Source organism: Papilio machaon, chromosome Z (assembly GCF_912999745.1).
Source record: "Papilio machaon chromosome Z, ilPapMach1.1, whole genome shotgun sequence".
Lineage (NCBI taxonomy): Eukaryota > Metazoa > Arthropoda > Insecta > Lepidoptera > Papilionidae > Papilio > Papilio machaon.
The window spans coordinates 6,072,920-6,094,579 of NC_060016.1; the positions used below are offsets into that span (position 1 = coordinate 6,072,920).

At 36.8% G+C, this 21,660-nt stretch overlaps 2 protein-coding genes across 7 annotated transcripts in view; both read right to left on the reverse strand.

Moving 5' to 3' along the window:
* Positions 1–1,129: 1,129 nt before the first annotated feature.
* Positions 1,130–12,500, reverse strand: LOC106716994 (glycine-rich cell wall structural protein 1.8). Of its 6 annotated transcripts, XM_045686168.1 has the most exons (8): positions 8,574–8,794; positions 6,076–6,318; positions 4,091–4,180; positions 2,965–4,051; positions 1,953–2,067; positions 1,668–1,855; positions 1,508–1,587; positions 1,130–1,391 (listed from the first exon to the last, which is right to left on the reverse strand). In XM_045686168.1, exons 1-8 carry the CDS (start codon positions 8,578–8,580, stop codon positions 1,225–1,227), a joined length of 1,977 nt encoding a protein of 658 aa, XP_045542124.1. In that variant the 5' UTR covers positions 8,581–8,794; the 3' UTR covers positions 1,130–1,224. The 6 variants fall into 6 exon arrangements, with proteins under 6 accessions (XP_045542124.1, XP_014366166.2, XP_045542123.1 ...); XM_014510680.2 differs by lacking the exon at positions 8,574–8,794 and adding an exon at positions 12,416–12,500 and having other exon boundaries at positions 2,965–4,180; XM_045686167.1 differs by lacking the exon at positions 8,574–8,794 and adding an exon at positions 12,304–12,368 and having other exon boundaries at positions 2,965–4,180.
* Positions 12,501–14,399: 1,899 nt separating this feature from the next.
* Positions 14,400–21,660, reverse strand: part of LOC106717210 (laminin subunit alpha) — a 28,970-nt gene continuing 21,709 nt past the window's right edge. Inside the window, exons 48-62 of the mRNA XM_014510944.2 lie at positions 21,417–21,614; positions 21,179–21,321; positions 20,674–20,952; positions 20,387–20,600; positions 19,879–20,202; positions 19,616–19,799; positions 19,347–19,485; positions 17,905–18,137; positions 17,555–17,656; positions 17,216–17,416; positions 16,897–17,069; positions 15,882–16,121; positions 15,401–15,562; positions 14,904–15,135; positions 14,400–14,748 (exon numbers count right to left, since the gene is read on the reverse strand). Coding sequence (XP_014366430.2) covers positions 14,486–14,748; positions 14,904–15,135; positions 15,401–15,562; positions 15,882–16,121; positions 16,897–17,069; positions 17,216–17,416; positions 17,555–17,656; positions 17,905–18,137; positions 19,347–19,485; positions 19,616–19,799; positions 19,879–20,202; positions 20,387–20,600; positions 20,674–20,952; positions 21,179–21,321; positions 21,417–21,614 — 3,087 coding nt within the window. The 3' untranslated portion in view covers positions 14,400–14,485. The remainder of the gene's footprint in view (positions 14,749–14,903; positions 15,136–15,400; positions 15,563–15,881; positions 16,122–16,896; positions 17,070–17,215; positions 17,417–17,554; positions 17,657–17,904; positions 18,138–19,346; positions 19,486–19,615; positions 19,800–19,878; positions 20,203–20,386; positions 20,601–20,673; positions 20,953–21,178; positions 21,322–21,416; positions 21,615–21,660) is intronic.

Consider the following 21,660-nt stretch of genomic DNA (forward strand, 5'->3'; position numbering starts at 1 on the left):
ATCTTACTTCTGTTCGCCACAAATGTGGGGTTTGAAATTTAGATGAAAATTCCAATTACTCTGTTCCTGAGTTTATTAATTAATTATAGACTATCAGAACTTGAAAATGGTTTCAAATACTGCACATCCATTAAAAATTTTTCATCAGAATAGGAAGACGAAGAGAAGACGTCTTCCTCACGCATTATTTATGATAAAACTTTTCTCCTGCATCTCAATTTATCGATATTGTTCTATGAACTGATTTTAAATTTTTATTACATGTTTACAAGATTTTCGCCATTCATCTTTATATATATAAAAGAAAGTCGTGTTAGTTACACTATTTATAACTCAAGATCGGTCGAACTGATTTAGCTAAAAATTGATGGGAAGGTAGCTTAGAACTAGGAGACGGACATTCCTATGTAAAAATAATGGAATAAAAAAAATGTTTTTTTATTCCGCGCGGACGGAGTCGCGGGTAAAAGCTAGTTTGAGATTAAGATTTTCTATGACTTGCAAGTCTATTGAAACACACATTAATACACACGAAAAATGCAATAAACCAAAATATCAAGACGTTTCATTCCTACTAGCCAGTCAACGCTTGCACATAGCCTAATATCGACGATTGTGTTTGTTCTGCACATTGTTCATCAAGTATTCTTTGCTAAACGTTGAAAACCATATTTTTGCTTGCGATCGAAGAGGTTTCTTCGACATTTTCATCACTTTTTAAAGGAAATTTTAACCCAAACCAAAAAGAATTCCTCGTAATTTCAGTTGACAGATGTCATTTTTTCTTTGTTGCCATATGAAAATCGCCATTTTTTAAACTTTTTTTGCCATCAGATCGTGGTAGACCTATACATATAACAGTACCTAAGTATATTTGTATGATCCTCACGTACGTGTGTTTTCTATGCGTAAATTAATAACATACTAGGGTTATAAATAAAACACTTATTTAACACCGATGCTTTTATTGTTTGAATAAAACCTTAAAGCTAGATACAACATTTAGAAGCAATCATAATATCGATAGTATACTAGGAAGATATCTTTATATTTATTATAATATGTAGATTATTACACCAAGTAAACATTTAGTTTACTTCAATATATATTTGAGTTTTTAAGCATGCTTACATCTAATAAAATTTAATCATATCTTTGATATCGATTAATTTTACCAACATTTATTTTACAACATCAATATTTTTATGGATTGAATTTGGTTATTTAATAAGGACGAATGAAGCATCCGGGGACGCAGGTGTTGCAGACGGCGGAGAGCACGTTGTGGATGCAGCGGCGCAGCATCACGTCCGGCGGCGGCATCTCATAGTCGATACCGAAGTCCACCATTAAGTTCGGCAGCGGGCAGAAGCACGGCTCTCCATAAACGACTGTAATAATACCACGTGTCAACCTCAGTTATTTTGTCGTTACTACTGCTAATTTAACAACATATGTAATTATTTTTGCCATTTATATTTAAATTTGCAATTTTATTAATACTTACTGACGCGGTTCTGATAATATCTTGGCGGGTAGTACTCTTGGCTGAGAGGCGGAATCACCAAATCGCCCAGCGCGATATTGCTATGAAAAAAAAAACCACATCAATAGAGCAAAAAGAAATTTAACTGAATAAAGGAATAGTTGATTATAAAAGTAGTTACTAGTGCTCAGGGGGAGACGGTTGGTTGTCATCGCGTGGCGGGTTTTGGTCGCGCAGCGGCATTTGGTCACGCAGTCGGTGCTGGCGAATCGGGTTACGCACTTGCTGGTAGTTGCGCAATGGATTGCCACTACGGTGCATCGGGATGTTGCATGCCCCGCAAATGTTGACGTGCATGTTCATATTACCCTGAAAAACATTCAAATTATTGGAAAACTTCAAAATAAAAATATGAGAGTTCAATTTAATGAATATAATATTTTATCCCCTTGTATATAAGATATACCAATGGTACGTGACATCCGACACAGAAGCGTTGAGGTGGCGGCAGAAGAGCCACCACGCCGTAAGCGTTAACTGGGAAGCGGATATGACGAGGATAGTTGCCGTTCCGATAGCGTCTGAAACAAGTGTTTGTCAATGTTCTATCATGTTTAGTAGTTAATAAATGTAAATTTTACGATGGATGGCTACCAAAGGTGGGCATTGACTCGTTAGTCCGTTAATCGTTTATTAACGAAGTAAACATATTGATTAACAGATTAAATTTAAGTTTAACTTCAAATAGTGTCAACGCTTTTGTTAACTTACGTTAAACTCAACTTCGGTTAATTTAGTCCGCTAATCGTTACTAATGTAAACTTAGAGACGTGCTTTCATTTTGTTTAAATAACGCGCCACGCCACGCTCGTAAGTTCAGCTATGTTCGGCGAGTGTCAGTGCGTCGAATGGCGAACGAAGGAGTTCATAATGGATACATGTGAAGTTCGCATGCAAGTGTGATGCATCAGAGCGTCCGGGAAAGACGTGAACAGGACAAAATCAAAAGGTTCGAAAACATTTTTACTATTCATACTTTTACACTTTGTCTTATGCTTAAGATAAAAATACCACTAACTGACTCCATGTTCCATTGCAATCAAAATAATCAAGTGTGAAAAGATCGAATTAATATGTTGAGAATTAATAGTGAAACAAGTGTCGCCACAATAAGTGTGAAATTGTAAATTCAATGAACAAAAGTTCGAGCAATTCGATCTTCTTTACAATTGTTTGACCTATTTCTGTCAGCTCCAAAAGCAGTATTATTTTGGTATGGTTAACTTTTAACGATTAACTTTAACTTGCGTTAAATTTTCGAGAATTTAACGATTAACAAAGTTAAATTTTTAGTTAACAAATCAATGATTAACGAAGTTAACTTTTTAATTAACGAATCAACGATAAACGAAGACAACTTTTTGATTAACTGTGCCCACCTGTGATGGCTACTAATTCATAGCAAAATAGGTGCTTACGCTGGAGATCTAGGTCTAGCCCCTCGTTCAGCTCCAGCAGCTACGCCGCCCACAGCGCCCGCATTATCAGCTCCAGTTCCTGCAGCTACGCCACCGAAAGCGCCATCTTCTTCAGCTCCAGCTCCTGCAGCTACGTCGCCCACGGCGCCCTCTTCTTCAGCTCCAACTCCTACAGCTACGCCGCCCACAGCACCCTCTTCTTCAGTGTCAGCTTCTACAGCTAGGCCGCCCGCAGCGCCCTCACCTTCAGCAGCTGCGCCGCCCAGAGCGCCTTCTTTTTCAGTTCCAGCTCCTGTTCCCTCCACACGACCTTCTTCACCAGCGCCGTCCGCGCAAAGAGCTTCTTGCGCGCAAGTAGCTTCTTCAGCGCATACACCGTCTTTCTCACATGAACCGTCTTCTTCACATGTAGTGCCTTCAGCGCATGCAGCCCCGTCAGTGCATGCAGCGCCTCCAGCAAATACAGCGCCTTCATCACATGCATCGCCTTCAGCGTCTCCAGCACATGCAGCGCGACCATCGCATGCTGCGCCTTCAACGCGTGCTGCGTCTTCAGCGCATGCAGCACCTTCCGCATTCGCAACGCCTTCCGGACCTGCAGCGCCGGCATCATATGCAGCTCCATAAGCATATGCGGCTCCGGAAACGCATGCAGCTCCTACACCGCATGCAGCTTCTTCACCACATACAATTATGCCGCTGCATGCACATTGGCTGCTATACATAGCCCCAGCGCCACATGCACCTTCTGCACAACATGCACCTTCTGAGCAGTATGCACCTCCTGCGCCGTATGCACCTCCGGCGGCGTATGCACCTCCTGCTCCGTATGCGCCTCCTTCGCCGTATGCACCTCCTGCGCCGTATGCACCTCCTGCGCCGTATGCACCTCCTGCACCGTATGCACCTCCTGCACCGTATGCACCCCCTGCGCCGTATGCACCTCCTACACCGTATGCACCTCCACCTCCGTAGGCACCTCCCCTTCCGTATGCATCTCCTCCTCCGTATGCACCTCCCCCTCCGTACGCACCGCCCCCTCCGTATGCACCCCCCTCTCCGTATGCACCTCCTGCGCCGTATGCACCTCCTGCGCTATATGCACCACCTGCGCCATATGCACCACCTCCTCTCTGTTGCCCTCCGTATGGTCCTTGAGGGCGAATGTTATACTCATGGTATTCATCCATCCCCAGACCAGGCATGTTGTTTTGAGCTGCAACAGAGACTTATCTTCATAAATCATATTAAAATGCATTGTCAAACTGAGACGTAATTATTTTTAAAATTACGAGTAATTTGCAGAATTTATTGTCACTCGGTAACGATATTCTTCTTAAGTAAGTGGTTCTTATATTTACTATTGCCAACGAATAAAATTTCATTTAGTTCAGCGACATAAGCTGTATAAATTAGTACCGTAAATCATTCTGATGTAAGATGCGATTCAGTTTGGATTGTATTCTAATCATCGAACCAGAATGGGATGTTATTTTATATTTCGAAACGTAACGCCGTAACTATAGAGTAAGCTTTAGGAATTCGCTGGAATGTTATCCGATACTTTGTTACGAACTCCTCGGCGGGCGCTTCTGCTAACGCTGTATCAGCTCTTTGGCATAAATATTCCGATGGTATTGTTGTCAGCAAGAATGTGATTCAAAACGCTATGTTACAAGACTACAAAATAGGATATATTGAAAATAATTCCCGTAGATTCCACGATTTAGATTTGCAATTCGTATATCATCTTAACGCGTAAAGACTAAATCCTATTGCATATAAAGCCTATTAAGGTTTAGGATAAGGTTTAATAACTAAATCTTATTTGCTTGTTCAAAATACAACGCGCTCAAGTTTAAATAAAATTTGACATTAATTAACATATCCGAAAAGAACATCGTAAAATAAAAGTAACAGTTTGTTCAGACTCGTACACAGTTAAAACGCACGTAAACCTTAGCCATTGAGCCGTAGCACGTACTAAAAACGTAAAGTAACTTGGCTGCATTAACTGCCAAATGTTATAATTTTCACGTGCCATTTCGCACACCTAATTTAAAAAAATCCAGTCAAAATTATTTTATATTTATTTCGGAACTAGTTACCTCTCGCGACGTCGACCGCGCGAAATAAAAAAAAAATCTTAATTAGTAGCCTATGTGTTCTTCCAGGCTATGTCTTACATCTATGCCAAATTTCATCAAGATCCGACGTGTTGTTCCGGAGATACCTTCAAACAAACATCCATCCATCCATCCATCTAAACATTCGCATTTATAATATCAGTAAGACTACCCGTAACAAATGCGGATTTAAATTTAACAATAACAGATTTAAATTTAACGCGATTTGAAAACCAATATGAACTTATCACATTAAATGTTTAATCCACGCCTTTGTAAATTATTTCCAAACCATCTTATGAAATTATTCGTCACCAAAGATAAATTGCAAGATAAGATTGAAATGTTTAAGTAATATAATAAAGATGAATCATAAGAGCTTTCCTATGATAAATCCAAAGTTCAGCGCCATGTTGCAATTTATTGACAAGTTGAAAGTAGGTTGTAACGCACGCGCTAGAATATTAAATTGCTCTAGGTATAAAAGTAGGTCTAGGACGTCGAAGCAGGACGCTCCGGGACCTGGAAGCGCAACGCGCAAGCGTGGAGAAGCGCAGCTTGTTTTGTACATCGCGTATATATAAATCAATTGATCGGCTGGGCGCGAGCTCAGATGTACTATAAGTACATGTATGTTGAAATGCGTTCTCGTTATAAAAAAAATCAATGCAGCAGAAAATATAACTACGTCTTAAACATTATCATTATTCGTACTTGAATAACATATTTCAATCATTGTAAAGTATTTTAAATGTGGAAACGAATGTGACCGATAACATGAAAAAACAAAAATAGCACAACAAGATTTTCGTTAAGATCAAGGCTGTCTGTAACATTTGGAGGTCACACAACTGTGATGTGGTTATAAAAGTACGTTTTGTTTACGCCCGTAACACTACGTTGTCATTTAAACCCCCACATAATGCGCAGTTATCGCACCTAAAGGTAATGTATTCATATGACATCAAGTTTTATAAGCACGTACCGCTGTAGTAGAGTGGGCGACCCATGGGCGACCTAGCCGGGTAGAAGTTCTCCGCTGGTTCCTCGTAGAAGTGAACTTCATTCACGGGGTTGACAGGGCGCACGGGTATTGGTCTACGAATGTGATTGAAGTTGGAGCGATTGCGATCGCGATCGCGGTCCACAGACCCAGTGGAACCGGACATGCGGTTGTTTCGGCTGTTGCTGCGACTATTATTCCGCTCGTTGTACATCCTGCCGCGGTCTGCAAGGAAATTTAAATTTAATACTCTCAGTGTAGTTTAAAAACGTGCAGATCCCGACCCGCACTAATACTTTCGAATTGAAATATATCAAGATATTTGCACTATTTTCAAATAAAAACACTTGAAAAGATAACAATGATTGTTTATATTACATACTTGAGTAAATAAAAGGATCGATAAATATATTATCTCGATTAAAAAGCGTCAAGCGCTGCGTCGTGCTCTTCCGCGAATGCAACCGCTGCGCCGGGAGCGGGGATTGCGCGCGGCTCGATAACAAACAAATGTACACCAACTATTAATACTGCTTTATAGCTGTCTTGGGCTTGAGAGGGGTTCAGATTTTATTTAACAATGCGCATTTATTACTAAAATTGTAAACAAGTCGCATTTAATGTATGTCAATTTCGTTCTCGAAACAAAAACATAGCGTCATCTCTCATGAGATATAAAAAGATTTGTACAGGTGTTTCGGCAGAGGAAACTCTTGGATACATTTTTTTTTGTAGCCGCTATAACTAAGCTCTAGAATCTAGGCTAGGTTCTGGTTCACGACAGTAGAACGCCGGGATTCGAACCTACGACCAGGTGATCGGCTGTCTACTTTTTATATATTGTGACGCCTTTACAGCTATATGAACAATTCTATGCTTAATTTACATTCATGACTTTATGAAAATTGCAAAACAAAGAAATGATAATGCTAAATGGTGTCAAAAGCAACTACACAAAGGATCGTTCTCGTCCCCTGATACCTCTCCTCTCCATCGCTCAGTTATTTCATTACGGACACTTCAAACCGGAATGCAGTAATCCTTTTATACTGTTTTGCAGTAAATTGTGGCAATCGCAATTTGTTTCCGTAGTCCTTTAAACCCATTCATCATCAGGTCATTATACGTCCCCAGTGAGTGGCTCGGAGCCTACCCCAAGTTAGGGGTGACTAAGCTATAGACAACCACGCTGGCCCATTGCGGGATGGTTGACTTCACACATATCATTGAATTTCTTCTCAGATATGTGCAGGTTGCATCACGATGTTTTCCTTCAGCGTAAGAACTCTGTTAAATATAAACGTAAGTGTAAACTCATTCATTGAGTGCAAACTTTAAATATCGCATTAAGTATATCGGAGAATTATCAGACTGCTTAAACTTTTAAAGTTAATTCCGGTACAAGTAAAAATCCTGTGTCTGAGTAGACGTCTACGAAAAACAATAAAAAAACAAATCGAATGCAAAGAATTTTGATGTTTAACCGTATGGTAATCGCGTACCGTTTTATTCTTCTAGAGCTTTGTAGATAGGATTATTTTTCTTGTTTTTCAAACTAAATATCATTAGTCATGATGCTATAAAATGGCGTTTTTTTTTACAAAACCAACCTACTTGTGGCTCCAATGTTGTGCATTATTTATGGGCGTTGCACCGCTTGCCCATATTTCACATTCAGACCTTTTCCAAATTATTCGCTTTTATAATGCATTTACGTACCTTTTTTTCATTTGTACCAACAATATGGTTACATTATTTAAGATATTTTTGAAAAAATATGCTTCAAGTAGTAACGCATGTGGTTGGTTTTTTTTCTCTAAAACCTTACTTATTAGATACGAAACATGATGAAATAAAACAATAGTTAAATTTTATTTAAGTCAACTTACATCACAATTGTATCGTTATCGTGTAATATTTAAAATTGTTGATAGAAACCTAATATTTTTGATAAAATACCAATATAATAATAAATAGTTAAACTTAGCTCTTTTAGCTAAGTAAAGGCTGCAATTGCACTGACAACTCCTTTGTTGTTGCAAGCGGCGGCGTATTGAGCCTGTCGACATCTGGTGCGTATTGATTTGTTCCAGTTTTCAGAAAATTTTCCCGTAGCACCTATATATATTTATAGTTTTTAATTCGTTAAAACTCCCTGCTAAAGTGGTTTGACGCTAATTTCAAAGATAAATACACCTTTTTTATGCATCTTTAATACAAGTGTAAAAATGAACAAAAATTAAACTGTAAAAATAACATCCCCGTATTCGAATCAAGTCCTCAGGAACCATAAGAAAGTATTCCGGATCACTTAGCTACAATGAATCTCATAATTGTTCTATAATATTACGGTATCATATTGTTACTGAAATTTTCTATGAAAAAAAATTTTTCGAGTTTTATTAAGTTTAAATAAGAAAATAATAGTTGAAATATACTAAAATGGAGGACTTCATACGAATTAAAGGAATTTAACTTACCACCCATTATGTTGGCTCGCGAAGGCTTCTTAGAGTTTTCTCTTTTAATTCACTTTTCCGATCGCACTTTCGCACGAAGCACTGCGAAATATCGCACCGCAGTTGTTTTAAACCAACAAGGGGATATCTGAATAAATTACATGAGCGCACCGATATAAGCCAGCGACTGAAACGACTGTAAATGTCAACAGACAATACCGAACTGCTCCCAGGTATTGACCAGGTCACGTTTTAGGGCGCCTAAGTACTAGATACTATTTGAGAACCCCTTATATCCAGCGCGCATGCGTACCGGTCCTACATTGATTTGTGGCAGACCGCCTTTTTTTTTAAAACACACCAGTGTAGCAAATACATTCTTTGAATTATAATTTTAAGTTTAATTATATTGAAAATTTGAATTTGTTGAATTCGGGAACCTTCCAATTATTATAAAATTTTTACATGACGTTATTTGGTGAACTTTTTTATCACTTATAGTTGGTAATATGTCTCGAGTGCAAAAATCGATAAGCGCGTACAATGTTGCAAGTTTACAAACTGAAATATTTTTGAAATCTTCTATAAAAATATTTCTGGTTAGAAATATTATTATTATTTGAAATATAGAGCTAAATAGTACTTGAAATAGAATTGGGAAGTACGCAATCTTGATTCTGTACGAATTTTAACGATAAGTTTTCATGTCACGGCAACTGATATGTTTGTGTTAATATTGGAGCGGTTTTGAAAATATCGGCTCGCACATTCTTTGTGTTTTCTTACTGTTTCCACTACTGAAACATGTAAGGTATGTCATTATGTTATGTAGCAGTAGAAATCCATGGTTGTCGATACAAATATATAATTATTTCATTGTTTTAAACTTTGTAACAATCGAAATTAAAACATCATCAGAAAAACTTTATATAAGGTACCTATATTCAATTCTTTAATTTGCACGAATCGGCCAACTCGCCCGGTGAAATACCACGACTATACTGGTGTAAAAATCAAGCAATTTCGAGTTTCATCAGATAAGTCTGAGTGCCGAAGGCCTGATGTTAGTCTCCTTTTCATTCCCATCCTTTTCTTATATGGATAGGATAGAAAGGGGAAGTCGATTAGATGTAAGAAGAATTTTGAAGGGGATGCAAAAGAACGGGCATATATCCTTTTTCTATCCGTCCTCCGTCGATTAAGGGTAGGCAAAGCATCTGTAATTGCAGATGTCTATGGACAGCTGTTGCTTCGCTCTTTCGGCGTATTCAGGTTATTAAGTCGATTTATAGTATCAACCAAATTAAATTTGAAATTATGTATTATTTATAGTGTATATATGTATATAGGATTTAAGTAATCTATGAGATGGTGGTATAAATAAATAAACTCATGTTCTTTCATGTCACGTTACAATCGAATCTCTTCGTCCCACAAACGCATTATTTCGTAGCCGCCTCGTAGCGTTAGAAATATAACAAAATAAACATAAATATAAAAAAAAATTAGAATAATCATACACTTAAATATCCTTAAAATTGAACCTAAACCTTATTTAAATGTTGTTTTTTAAGCATATTTTTTGTACCATATTTATTTATAGGTTTTTAAATTAGTGAATATTTTATTTGTATCACCATCATCTTGTTAATCTACTTTTTTTTTTAGCTTAAATACAGTATTATACATAGTTCTTTTGTAATTATCAGAAAACAAAAATTATAAATTTGAGAAACAAAAATATGAAAAATCAAAATCGATAAATTATCCTACATAAAACCTAATTATTGGTCTTACTAGATAAACTTAAATATATCAATGTGCGTACGCGCATACTGATATATTTATCGCTTGTAATAATTATTTCCGCACATTCTATTCATAAAAAGCCGCAATGACGTTTACGTACTCCCAGCCTACTCACTTCACCTCGTTACGGCCTAGCGATATTCATTAATAAAATGCCTCGTAGTATTTTGTTTGTAAAAAGTATTATGTCCATGATTTTATAGCTTTTTTTTAAATTTAAATTTTTTATTAACTTCATTATCGTTGAGTAAAAAAATAATGACTATTATTTAAAATTATAAATGTATTCTACCTGATTTTTGTTTCGGGTAATAAAAAAATTACAGTGTATTTTATATTAATATTTATTTTATAAGAGAAGGGGGCAAACGAGCAGCGGGAACACCAAGGTGTTCATCGACGCCCATGGACATCTGTAATACCAGAGGAATCGCAGATCCGTTGCCGGCCTTTAAGATGGCGATACGCTCGCCTCTTGAAGGACCCTAGGTCCAGTAGGGAGGTCCGACCATTTCACAACGCAGCTGTACGAGGTAGAAAGCTTCGCGAAAACCGCACGGTTGTGGATTGCCAGCCATCGAGATGGTGCGATGGAACCTGGCGGTCTGTCGTGTCATCCGATAACGGAACTCGGCGGCAGCAATTATTCCAAAGTATTTTTCTCAGCACTCCTCGTGGTGGATGCGGTAGAAAATGCAGAGAAAACTAACGCTCCTCCGCAACGCCAGAGTGTAGAGCCGATCAGTAAGAACTTGGTCGTTGCCTCTCCGTTGTATGCGGTCAAGGGGAAGAAGCTGGTATTGGGGTACTCCAGCCCAGAGATGCGAGCAGTATTCCATGTAGTGCCGAACTTGCGCCTTATACAGCTGAAAGCGATGGCCCGGATGGAAATACTGCTTCGCACTGCCGAGCATACCCAGTTTTTTGGAGGCCAGCTTGGGTTTATCTTCCAAATGACCACGAAACTGAACGTCATTCGATATGTCAACGCCGAGAATACTATCAGTATTGGTTGAGACAACCAGGGGAGTGCCCTCGAAACGAAGATCCGCGACAAAGGGTTGTTTTTTTAATTATAATTCATATTATCAAGCTCGCATTGCGGACAAATAAATGAATCAGATGTTTGTGAGTTAGTCCTGGAAAGAACAAACAGATTGGTAAGTTAGATGTAAGTATTTTGAGAGTATGTATAGCCATGTAATAATGAATGTCCGTAATCTATTATCCGATTTTTTAGTGTGTGTTGTCAGCTAAATAATAATAATTAAAAAAATGTATACTTTTAATGTGTCCATTGTTTTTCAGAGACAAAAATAAAAATATTGATTCAATTGACTCTCATTATAAAAAAAATGATGTCTAATGATTGATAATTCTAACCGAAAGTGCATCAATAAGCTATTAGTCTCCACGACTACTAGAGTGCTATATCAGCGTAACATATCGCTTGCTGTTTATTTTGCATACCTAAGACTATATGATATGTTTCTGTAAGATGAAGTGAGCTTGTTTATATGTATAACTAGAAATAAAACATGAAGTTTTATTGCGAGTGCATCTTTACACTTAGCCAGCTTTCACAATAGGATTATAATTTAATCTATAATTACTTGAATATCATCAAAGTCTAAATCAATAGATTTTATTTCAAATTCATTATTTACAAGCTACCAATTCCATATGTGTAAATAGAAGTCATTAATATGTCAAGAATGATAGAATTTTCTTAAACAATTTTATAATGTAATGATTAATTAATAACTTATTAAAAACTTAAAAGTGTAATATAAATAAATATATACCCAATACATAAGAAGTACGTGTATATATCTTTAATCCATCCTTCTAGATATCAAATTAAGTTAAATATAATTCGTATTTGATATATATATATATTTATATTAAAGGAACATTTCAAGATAACACATAGGTACCTTACATGTTACCACGCAATTGCACTGCGTCTTCAAACTTAATCATTTAACAGCTTTAATTAAGAACGACATACCCGTAAACATTGATAAATAACAATGTATTACTTCTATAATTACCTACGGCTGAGTATTTTAACGATAAAGAATTGCACTTTGACACACGTTACATGCGATGTACCGAAGATGAATCGTATGTAAATAAGCTTAATACCTGTAATGTTTACACCTAATGAAGTGCGCAATAATAACTTGCTCGAGATTGGATGATTAGAATGTGGGCGGTTGTAACTTGCCAGATAATATTATAAAACATTGACCGTGTTAACGTTAAAAAAACTTTTAAGTTTCACTTTAAAAAGTAGTCATACATTCGCTTTAAATATACACAATATTTAAAGCGAATGTATGACTATTTTTTATTAATAAAAATAAGAAATTCAGAAATTTTAAATGTTTAAATTAATAGATAGAAACGATCGCTCGGAAAAGTTTTCTATTCTATAAATTAAAAAATATAATTATACATTGTTTATTGATAGTTATTCTTATTTATTGTAATGTTTTATGTTCATGTCGGTATGTTTTTTTTTTTAGTTATGATTCCATTTTTAAAATCATACCGTAGTATCTTAAAACTAAAGGGATAGGAAACTTGTATTTTAACATTGAGGTATATTTAATACCTTAATACATCTTAACTAATTTTTAATAGACGAATCAAATATATAAGATGGGATCTCAGATTTTTTTTTTTTTTTTGTGACTGAGTCGTCACTGTTTGCCTTGAAGAGGCATTTACAGCTTCACCGGGCTTGAGGTGGCCGGGCGCAGATGGCGCTTAGCCTAAACCTCGTTTATGAGTAACTGGGCTCGAGGGCTCCCTCAGGAGCCTCGGCTCGGGCTGTTACTTCGTTATTATTACCGGATTGGGAGGTCACCGAGCTCTTAGGTCGCTTCGGTGGACGCTCCATGGAGTGACTGGGCACAAGGGCCCCCGAGAGGGGACCTCGGCTTGGGCTGTCACTCATTACGCGTTTAGCATTCCGATTCAAGGGTGCCCGAGAGGGCCGAACCTCGGCTTGATCGGTTGCTATTATCTGATTGCTATGATTAATACAGCTAACATTACTACCACTTCGGAAAGCGTTAGCGCTGGGAAAAGAAGTGGCGGAAGAAACTCCAGCAACGCTTCTACTATTAATAGGAGAAAACCTGCCTGCTATGATGAGGATCTCAGATGAGAGGAAGGTAGAAATTCTGGAATGGAGATTACTGTTGGGGTGCAGAAGCGTAGGGCGCTCCCTGCAGGTGGTTAGATGACCAAGTGCAGACGGCAGAGAGTTGCTGGGTGCACGTAGTGTTCAAGGTATCAGACAGACATAGTGATGGGTCCTGTGTATAAGGGCCAAAGTATTAAATTGATGATTTTTACTTTTTGTGTTAAAAGCTACCTCTTAGATTAGTTAATAACATGCACTAAAAAAATACACATTTACAGGTATAAATGTGTATTTTTTGTTGAAGTAAAAGGGCCGGTGCGGCCTATTTTCCTATATGGTTGTAATTGAGAGCCTCTCCTGAAAAGCTATCAAACTGCACATTGGCCCTTATTTCGTAGGAGCCATCGATTGGTTGATGATATTTTTTTGCGATTCTTTCTTTTTATTTATACCTTTCTTTTTGTGTACCGTTCATTGAAGTTTAATTAAATCACATTTTTGATTTAATCCATCATCAATCCATGGTTATTATAATATTAACATGTTAACATTATACGAGTATAAGGCTGGCTAGGCCTGAATTTATATTTCTTTCCAAGTGGCGATAAATTTTAGTAAATAAAACACTGAATGTTTTGTATGGATAGATAATTTTATTACAGTTTTAGGTAGATAGAATTTATTACAGTTGTATTTGATTTTTATGGCTTTAATTATGAAGGCTGTTAAGCAATATAAATAGAATATGATATATATATATATATGATATATATCATAAGATGTCACCCATTTCAATGGAATATATTTTATATATATATATATATATATATATATATATATTTATATATATATATTTTATACAATAAATAAAAAAATGCTTCGTCATGAAGCGAAATGGACTTGATAGAATAATTAAATTTTATGCATTATGTAGTAATACATTTAGGTTTAGAGTTGAAGAAAAATATTAATCAGTTGGACAGACACCAACATGGGTATTACGGCCGGCGGCAGTCAGGGGTATTTGAACTGGTGTTTCCCTGATGACGATATTCCTGATGCAGCCAGTAAAGCCACGGCGAGACCGAACGCCACGCACCTTCGATATCGGCCGCTCGTGTCCACCGATATAAAGCGCAGATCTGGTGTCCGTGGAACCAGACTGTCCCAGACCAGCGTCGGAAAAGTGGCCGTCCACACCAACGGAAACCACATGCCGAGATTTTACAGCTGAAATTTAAATGTTATCATCAATATTGGAATGCAATATTTTTTATATAAACAGTTATTGTAAGACTTGTTAGAGAGGTGGTTAAGAAATTGATGGACAGAGACTTCAGGATGAAGATTACGAATCAATATAAAAAGATTTTATAGATATTTACCATGAATTTTGTGCCAATTCCCATCACATAGTGTAAACTTATTGCCTAGTTTATAACTTGCATGGAAAGGTCCCTTTCCATTCTCAACATTAGCAATAACCTCATTCTCCAGTAGCTCGAGGATCATAAAATCTCGCTTGCCGTGTACACTCAACAGCAAACCCGTGGAATTCCGCGGCTTCACTTCCATCGAGATGGAAATCTCAAAGCCAACTTTGAAGTTTTCGAGAAGCTAGAATTTTAATAGTGTCAAGTATAGTTACTACAAGGTGCAAATTATAAAATTATATTTCATTTCTTGTACACAACTATTATCCTAAGAAGAGAGTATTTTAGAATATAAATGAACAAAAAGATAATCAATTGATATTGTATATATACTTAACCAATTACCAGTTTGGAATCTCCTTTAATATTAATATAAAAAAATCTTTTATCTAAAATTGATAGAGGTTTAACATAAGAAATGTATTATTATTTGACTTATTTAAACCAACCTTCAAATAGTTACTGTGAACATTATTAGATGGACCAAAGTAGACACCAGGTTCAATGTTGTCAGTGCAACGCAGTGAGTTGACACGATACATAATGTCAGTAACATACTGTCCGTTCATCATCAGTCCCTTTAGACATCCCTTAAATGGCTGGTAGAAGTCCTGGTCATAAATCAAAAAAAAAATTATGAATTGGTTTATATTTCTCAAACAGAAGGCAAATGAGCAGCGTCATCTCTTTAATTTACCATACTCCAACATTTTTATCAACAACATACCCAATAAAGTCTCTAGTTGTCATATATTTAAACCAGTCATTACTTATCATCAGTTATACAGCTTATTGCTCTTTGAATGCAATACAGACTACATTCTAATTGTTAGCTTTTGACTTTCCGCAAACATTTACTAATTGTTGCTTTCAAAATAATGGTCTTTTTAAATACAAAGATGCATATTGAGAATATCAAAAAATACATACCATGAGATTCTGGCGGATTCCAGAAGACAAATTGCCGAGACCTCCATAGTAGAATGGTGGTGTTAAAATAGCTGGTGATATGCATGTAACACTAGCTTCCCCGATGCGCTCTGAATCAACAGTTAATTTTCCATGACCTTCTTTCCTGACTAAGGTCACTGTGTGCCATTCTGTCCCATTATATGTTTGTGTTGATTGTACGAAAGCGGTTTCTCCACCGCAATTGAATGTGAAATGAAGCTAGAAAAATAATGTTTTTATACATAAAATGGCATGCTTTAAAAAAATAGCCTTCGCGTGAAATTCCTTTTTTACTGGATAATATTTTAGAAAAACTAATTATAATTTTACTTTGTGTGATCAGTATACTGGAACTACGCATGTTACTTTCTCCCATAGCCTCTTTGTTTATTTGTTTTACTTGTCTTAGTTAGCTTAGTACATTTTTTTTAGCTTTTCGCAAAACAAATTGATTGAGAGCAAGTTTTAATTCTTTTCTTTTAAATAAACGCCTTTGAACTATTTATCTTTGAGATAACCGTTGTATCCCTTAATTTATGATTTACAGACATACAATTCCATACAATTGTTTGTGACTTAACAGAAGTACTAAATTTTTTGTTTACATTCCGTTAAAAAAAAACATCGAAATGGAAACATGTTGTGACTTATGACATGATAACAAACAATGTCATCTTGACAGCGTTAGTCAAAATTGACCATCGAGCATCCACATAGAATAAAAGGGTAAATGTTACCATGTGTATGGAAAAATCTCATTGGTTTCCGTAAAAGTTCGTTTGAGTCCTGTTAGTCCGGGTCGTTCCCGTCAATATCCTTGTCAAACAGTACTAATGGCATATATAAGTAGGCTTGGCAGCAGGTAGGCGGCTGATCGTAAAAATTAAGCCAAAAAATTATGGTTCATACTCGTAAAACCTAGTATGACGACCCCGCGGGAGTGTGATAAGGCCAGGGAAATGATGATGAATAATTTAACTTCAATATTATGTACCTTTGCGTCTTTCATATACAATGCTAAGAACTGGCCAGGGGCCTTATCAGCCTCGGCGTAGAAAATAAGACCGCCATGCTGGTCGAATGTACGGAAGGTGATCGTGAAGTCAAACCCTTCCCGCTGGCGGCCTGGCAACTTGGAATATTCTATGCGACTGTCATTGCGAGTGCCTGCAATTGAAAAGTGTTGGTCCAAATGATATTATAATCAACAGTAAAATAATTCCAAAAGCAAACGCCACTAAAACATTTTATAATTTTAAGTAATTTTGTTGTTGGCTTAAGAATTAAAATAACATTCGGCTTAATTAACCAACCGAATCTGTATCCTTCTGAAGGGTCACCAAAGCCATAGTGTGTGTCATAAGCCAATGCGCACCCAGCTTCTGGCTGGGGCGGAGGTCTTCGAGTGGTGGTGGATGGTCGGACGGTCGTCGTTGTTATTTTGAATGGCGCTCTTGTTGTAGTTGGCGGTGCTGTAGGTGTCATTGTCACGATTTCATTTTCTTCTGGATTAACTGTAAAAATAGACTGACATTGTCACAGTACTTCTTTCATTGTTAACTGATTGAGAATAGCATTGAATTTGTAAAGTAATAAAATCGGTCGGTCGAATTTATTGTTTTTGTTAAGAACAAATACTTATAATGATTTACCTTTAACGGTTACAACGTCTGGGGCAGGTGTGGCCAATGGCGGCAGTGACGTGGGCGTGGGAAGCACGTCGACCGGCGCGGGTGCCGCCCAGATCAAGCGATCTGATATAGTTCATTAGTATAATAAAATTTTTGTTAATCATTATGTACGTAAAAAACTTGGAGGTCATCCTGATATGTTACTTCAAAAATCTTTTTTATATGTAGTTTATTTTGTAATTACTAGCTAGAAGAATATGATAGTCGAAATCAACTTGGCATACGAATGTTCTTAAAAGTTACATTACTAAAAGAAAGAAACTAGTTTACGAAATCTTATACGGCTCTGATATGGTTAAAAAGTAATTTACCTGGGGGCACGCCGCCTGTTGTAGTTGTTGTGCCACATCTGCCAAATATGACGCTGTTATTACTGAAGGGTTCGAGCAGGTTAAGCATCCTGCCATTTATTGTAGCGTCAGCTATGCATCCCTGGAAAGGTGCTTTGGACCCAACTTTGCCACCGACTACGTAGCCCGGTTGTACGCCGCCCACAAATAACACTCCATCAAGTATGTGCAGTGGAGCTGGCGCTGTGTCAGTACTGGAAATGGCAATGAAAACATAATAATGTTAATACAGTCAAAACCGTTTATGGCGACATCAGGCAGTCATCAGGCAGGCAGGTCCTGGCTGAATGTTATATGACCGCTTTATCGCAAACATTGGTTTTTACGACATTGTTTACTACGACATACCGCATTAAGCGACCACATTTGGTTAATTTTTTCGGAGAATTATACCTGTAGAACGACCGGCTCAGCTGTATTGTAAACAATTTGAATAGGTAACAGTATACACATCTGGCACAGTATAGTAGTCAAGTTTCACAAAAAACTATAGCTAACTGCTTTGGGCATGCAAGTTTTAAAGATCTTACAAGTCTTATAATAAGAACCTCAGATGATGTGATTGACGATGATGAAGAGGACAATATTTCTTTGGCTCAATTAGCCCAAAATTTACGACCTGCTTTATCTACTACTGAAACACACGAGTTCATTGATGTAGATCAGTCTATTGCAATTTGTGCACCAGCTACGGAAGATGATATTTGTACGTGGAGTTCAAGAGGAAAATGAAAATGAACAGGAAGACTCGGAAGAACAATTTACAGTGCCAACTTTGATTGACGGTCTTAATGCTGTTAGTGTATTACGAAAGATTGTTCTTTTTAATGAAGAGTTCCACATGCAGGGAAAGTGTCACGATACACTGATTAAAATCCAACGTGAGTTACAAAATGTGTATGCACGACAGAAATGTTTCAAACAAACTAAAATTACAGATTTTATGCATACAAAAATGATGGAAAAATTATATTGTTCTTTTATATTATACGTTTGTATTGAAGTAAACAAAATGCGGTTTAATTTCCTACATGAATATACATATCTTTCCTATTAATACCTGTCACCGGTTGTTACAACTATCGGTTTTTACGACTCAATATGAGTAGTCCCTTCGATGTCGTTATAACAGATTTTGACTGTAATTGAATGTGACTTTCTGATACTGCAGTGTGCAAACTTGGCAGCGTAGGTAGGTTTTCCTCCCATAAAATGAACTGATATCCGTGTCAAAGTTACTTATGCGAAATAAAGTAGAAAGGTCCTGTAAGTATTATGTTGGGAACATCAACTTTCAGGAACATCATCTTTATAAGGTTACATTACCACCTCTGGATGACTTCCTGCCCTCGCGCCCTACAAAGTATGCCTTCCTCAGCTTTTCCCTACAACTCAATTCTTACCTGAAGTAATCAAAATCGTCCACAACTAGCCGTAACGCTTGGTCATTGTGCGTTACGGTGACGACGTGCCACTGAGAATCGTTGTATGTACCGAGGCCTGTGTCAAGCTGTTCTCGTTGGCTCATTAGCACTAATTTACCTGAAAATTCAGACATTAAATTATTGAAGATTAAATTAGTACACTGCAGATAAACAAAATTACTAAAATATCATTTAATAGAAGTTAACTTTACAATTTTATGTTTACTTAACTGAAAATTTTAACTTACCGCCAATTAACGATAAGGATATACTATCGGACATTGTAGTAGTTTGAGTTCTACTTAAATATACAAAAATAAGTCCATCTGCTTTGGATGTTTTAAATTTCAATGTCAATTGTAAGTTTTCTGTTGTAAGATTAACGTAGCGTAGATAACTGTTGTCGCCCGATAGAGAGACAAGTGATGCGAACTGAAATGCACAAGTAATAATTAGTAGTTAGAACTTTGCTGTATTTTAAAATATGCTTAGTCTTTAGTAAATAGTCTACCTGACAGCCATAAGCTATGCCAACAGACTCTATGTTTTCGCTCAGATCAATGTTTACACCATCTATACTAATTTGTCGAATGCAACCGTCAAATCCTTTACTAGTAACTTGTATAATTCCTTTATTGTTTCCACCAAAGTTCATCGTGTCTAGATCGGGGATTTCTTTCGTTTCTGAAGTTGAAACTGTCTTAAGAACTTCGCCATCGACTTTGAGTGAACATGTAGTCAAATATCTTCCAGCATCTAGTCTATGCCATTTGCCATCATTGTAAGCTTTCGTTGTCCCAATTATAGTCAGATCGTCAGGGTTTCCGAGAGATACCTATTAACAAAAATTAAGAATATCAAGAAATATACACAGACAGGTCATACAAATTATCCACAGATAAAGTATTTAATATAAGTGTATCAGTTGTTTTTTTTTTGGCTATAAGAATTGTTTACATTTTGAATTTATTACGCAAAAAGATTTTGTTACTTAATTATTAAAGTTACAAAATGTTTACCTGTAAGTAAATGCGTCCATCCTGCATCTGAAGGGAGAAGAAGTGACTACCTTCTCCAACTAGATATATCAGGCCATCGGGAGCATATGTTCTAAAGAAGAGAAGCACGTGGTTCTTCTGTGGAACAAGGTATCCTCTGCCTGGCATTGTAACGTGAGACCGACCATTGAATCGATACTCTTGTGGCCCACTCTGTGATGTTATCAATTTGTCTCTAAAATTGAAAGAAATCGTATTGAAATAAATTATCTATGGCTAAAGGCATTTTTATAACGTTAATTTCTTACCTCTGTCTAGCTCCCTTCAAATTATCAGCACTGATGAAGTTCCACAATCCTACAGGTGTATCACCTATCATAAGTTCTTCTATTTGACCTTCAAATGCTGGGAAGCTCACTCCTTGCAGTTGCGCATCAGATGGAACACCACCGACATAAAGTTTGGACTTTTGTCTGTCCAAATTGAAGATGGTATGCTGTCCTGGTAAAGTTGCGTCTTTCGAATGTATGTATTCTGTGCCATTGCCTAAAGATTCGCGTATGGATAACTTGACATTCCGCCCGACTCTGAAAATACATGTAATTTTTAAAATAAGTATTTTTATGTTAACTACATACAACAATATAAGTTTATTGAATTCATTTTCGCCATTCAATGGCAGTGACAACGAGAATAGGACTATGACGATGAGAGATTTCTAATATCAGATAACAATATAGGTTGACTTAACAATATAGATTACTTAATTCACGATTAATATGAAAATGGGGGGTAAGTATAATATTTGTTTACCTGTCAACTATGACTTGATACCATTTATTATCAGCGACAAATTTATCACTGCCAATCTTGGTAGGATCTTTTCCAGCGCTGTCGCCGATGTCCATTACCACATATGGATATCCATTTTGGATACCAATTACCATAAAGTCATCCTGAAAGATAATTGATGTTTATTTATAATCGTCCGTGATATAAAAGTGGTGTTTCTTTTTCGGCAACAAAATAAAACTTCAATATTGCAACTTACAGATTTTGTTCGCCTGAGCATTGTGTCTTTTGGATTGCCTAAGTAAAGTATGAATCCGTTCTTTTCTTTGGTGCGGAAGTATGTAGATACGTGAGTGGATGTAGACATTTCGTCAACAGTATCAGGAAGTCTCGGTTGTAGTGTTGACCAACGGTCGAATGTCACCCCGAATTGCACTCGGTTGGCTACAGTACGGGCCTGATGGAGAAAAATATTATATTATAGAGAGAAACACATTTTACAA